The sequence below is a fragment of the Hevea brasiliensis genome, chromosome 14, assembly GCF_030052815.1.
Source record: "Hevea brasiliensis isolate MT/VB/25A 57/8 chromosome 14, ASM3005281v1, whole genome shotgun sequence".
In the NCBI taxonomy this organism is placed as follows: Eukaryota; Viridiplantae; Streptophyta; class Magnoliopsida; order Malpighiales; family Euphorbiaceae; genus Hevea; species Hevea brasiliensis.
The window spans coordinates 15,764,193-15,766,969 of NC_079506.1; the positions used below are offsets into that span (position 1 = coordinate 15,764,193).

The following is a 2,777-nucleotide window of genomic DNA, read 5'->3' on the forward strand; positions in this document are numbered from 1 at the left end:
TTTATTGGTAGAACAGACTTACGCCGAACCACGTTAAATTTTGTGTTCTTTATTTTGTGTGGATGTAATTTTTTCACAACATAAATCATGAAAGGAATTATTTACGATGCCAATGTCCCTCTTCATGAGCCCACATCATGGGTGGACTTTTTTTTGAAAAGATCATGGGTGGACTCATATCTTCAGTTTTCAAGAAAATCTATAACATCTTGCACTCCTCCGGCATCGTTCAACAAGATAGAAGCCATTACCAATTTCCAAACACTGAAATTGAAAACAATAGTTGCAACTCCATAGCACACATAAAATTAAATAGTAGTGCTTCAAGCTACTGATTCACAATATCAGCGGAACAGCCTCAAATTACCATTAAAATGATAAACAGTTTCCGAATTTCCTCCATTCGTTGCATTTATCTCAAATCAAACCAAAAAAAAAAATGTATCCATAAATCTTACTTGACTATAAGTTAATTTGCTTATTTCTTTTGAACTGGGAAAGTAAATTGAGGGGAAAAAAAGGCTCTCTAGGGGCCTAACTTGCTTATCTTGAATTACAAATTTTCAATACTGAAAATGCAATCAATATTCATTAACAAACAAACACTAGTCATCAAGCAAGTTTGATAGTCTGCTCTACCATCGAATTTGAAACTCATTTTCTTTGAAGAAAACCGACCAGTTCTTCCAAGTTTCTGTGAGAAGATCCACCTGGTCTTGTGGCCTCCTCTGCTTTGGTCTTCCATTCCATTGCTTGCCTTTTCATTTCTTTACCCTTCTTTCCATCCATTAACTCTGTCACAAGCTTCTCCACTTCATCTCTCTTTACATTGTTATCAATCTCCATCCCAATACCCAATTTATTGCAAGCGAACCAACAGTTTGTCTGTTGCTCTGCGAAAAATGGCCAACAAACCATTGGCACACCTCCACACACACTGTCCAATGTCGAATTCCACCCCATATGACTTAAAAATCCTCCTATTGCAGGATGCTTCAAGATTTGCTCTTGTGGACACCAACTAGCTAACATGCCTCTATCCTTGGTTTCAGGTACAAATTCAGGCGGCAACATTGCAGCTTCGCCAACCACAAGATCTGGCCTTATTATCCACAAGAATGGTTTCTTGCTGTTGGCTAGTCCCCATGCAAATTCTATCATTTGTTTTGGAGTTATCACAGTGATGCTACCAAAATTCACATACACAACGGAACTTGGATCTTTCGAACCAAGCCATTCAATACATTCTGGTTGTTCTTTCCAAAGATTTGAACCAATACTTTTCAAGTTGCTGTTTGGGATCTGGTCAACAAGCAACTGGAGAGGACCAATGGTATAAATAGGAGGAAACATGGTGGAGAGAACATCCAACACATCCTTCTCAAAGGCGTCGAATGTGTTCAAAATGACAGCAGAAGCTCTTGAAGTTCTCTCTATTTCCCTCGCCAGGAAATTGAGCATTATGTCGTTTCTGTCAGTAGTTCTGATGAAGCTTGGAAGATCCTTTAAACGAATATTTTTCATCCCTGGAATCCAATCTATGGTTGTTTCCAAGTACCCATTTGTTAGATAGCTCGCATCTGAATTTCAGAAAACCAATCAAATTCAGAAAGATCGAGTAAACTTGCAAAATATTTCTTCTTCTGCTAAGCTATATTTATAAAAAGAATGAGATCAGTATTAAACCTTTAAGAGGTATTAAGCCTCTTTCAATTAGATGACAGTAGTGTGCACAGCCCAAAACGCCACAAGAGCTGGGTGTCCAGAAGAGTACATCAGGAATCCCAAATTCTTCAGCAGCATCAAGAGTGAAGCTCATGCAAGCATCAGAAATAACACACGTAACCGGAGGAACAGCATCAGAAGACATTAGTCTAAAAAGAAGATGACGAAATGGGACTAAGGAGTGCTTGGAGGTGGATTCACATAGAGAAGGAATGTCTTGGGTGGCATTGGCATCTGAAGGTGGAAGGCCATCAGGGATAGCCTCAAAGTGGAAATCTGGCAATCCGTCAAGAGAATTGGGGCCTCTAGACCTGAGCAAGCGTCTGTGGTTGTACTCTGTGTTGACGAAGGTTATATGAAAATAATTACAGTGGAGGATTTTGGCTAGCTTGAGCATTGGATTTACATGACCTTGAGCTGGATATGGGACACACACAGCGTGAGGTTTATCATACCTGACATTGGCAAAGGAACCCATCTATGTGTGTATGTGTACTTACTGTAACAGCTGAATTTGATTCAGAAAAATGGACCTAAACTCCGCTTCTTGTAAGTAAATGGAGGATGGAAGACTTTCCAGGATAGAATTCATAATTATTCATAAAAGATTGCAGAAATTTAATATTATAAATTGAACTATAAATATTCTAAGAGTCAAATTAATAATTAAAAAAGGTGGCAAAAATTATAGGGAGTGTAATAATTTTTTAAAAAAATTATTAGGATTGATCTAATGGATCCAATGAACTGATTGAACGACTATCCATGCATTGTTTTTTAAAAGAATAAATTTAGCATCGATTGACATCAGTGCTTACCTATGGTGGTGCAACTCCAACTCCAAGAAGTTGAAGAAATATGTCAAAAAATAGTTTTTTATATGTGTAATATATCACTCATTATGGTGCAGAATCCATATCTGTGTATGGTAAGTTGATACAAGATCACGGACGCATCATATGGGCATGTTTTAGAATCGGTCACTTTGATTTTATTTGATTTTAAAATTAAAAACTAAATAAATTAAAAGTTTCAGTAAATGAAATCGAATG

At 37.3% G+C, this 2,777-nt stretch overlaps 1 protein-coding gene across 1 annotated transcript; it reads right to left on the bottom strand.

The window, feature by feature from the left end:
* Positions 1–531: 531 nt before the first annotated feature.
* On the bottom strand, positions 532–2,263 carry LOC110648377 (7-deoxyloganetin glucosyltransferase-like). Its single transcript, XM_021802590.2, has 2 exons — positions 1,687–2,263; positions 532–1,580 (listed from the first exon to the last, which is right to left on the bottom strand). Exons 1-2 carry the CDS (start codon positions 2,201–2,203, stop codon positions 655–657), a joined length of 1,443 nt encoding a protein of 480 aa, XP_021658282.2. The 5' UTR covers positions 2,204–2,263; the 3' UTR covers positions 532–654.
* Between the last annotated feature and the right edge of the window lie 514 nt (positions 2,264–2,777).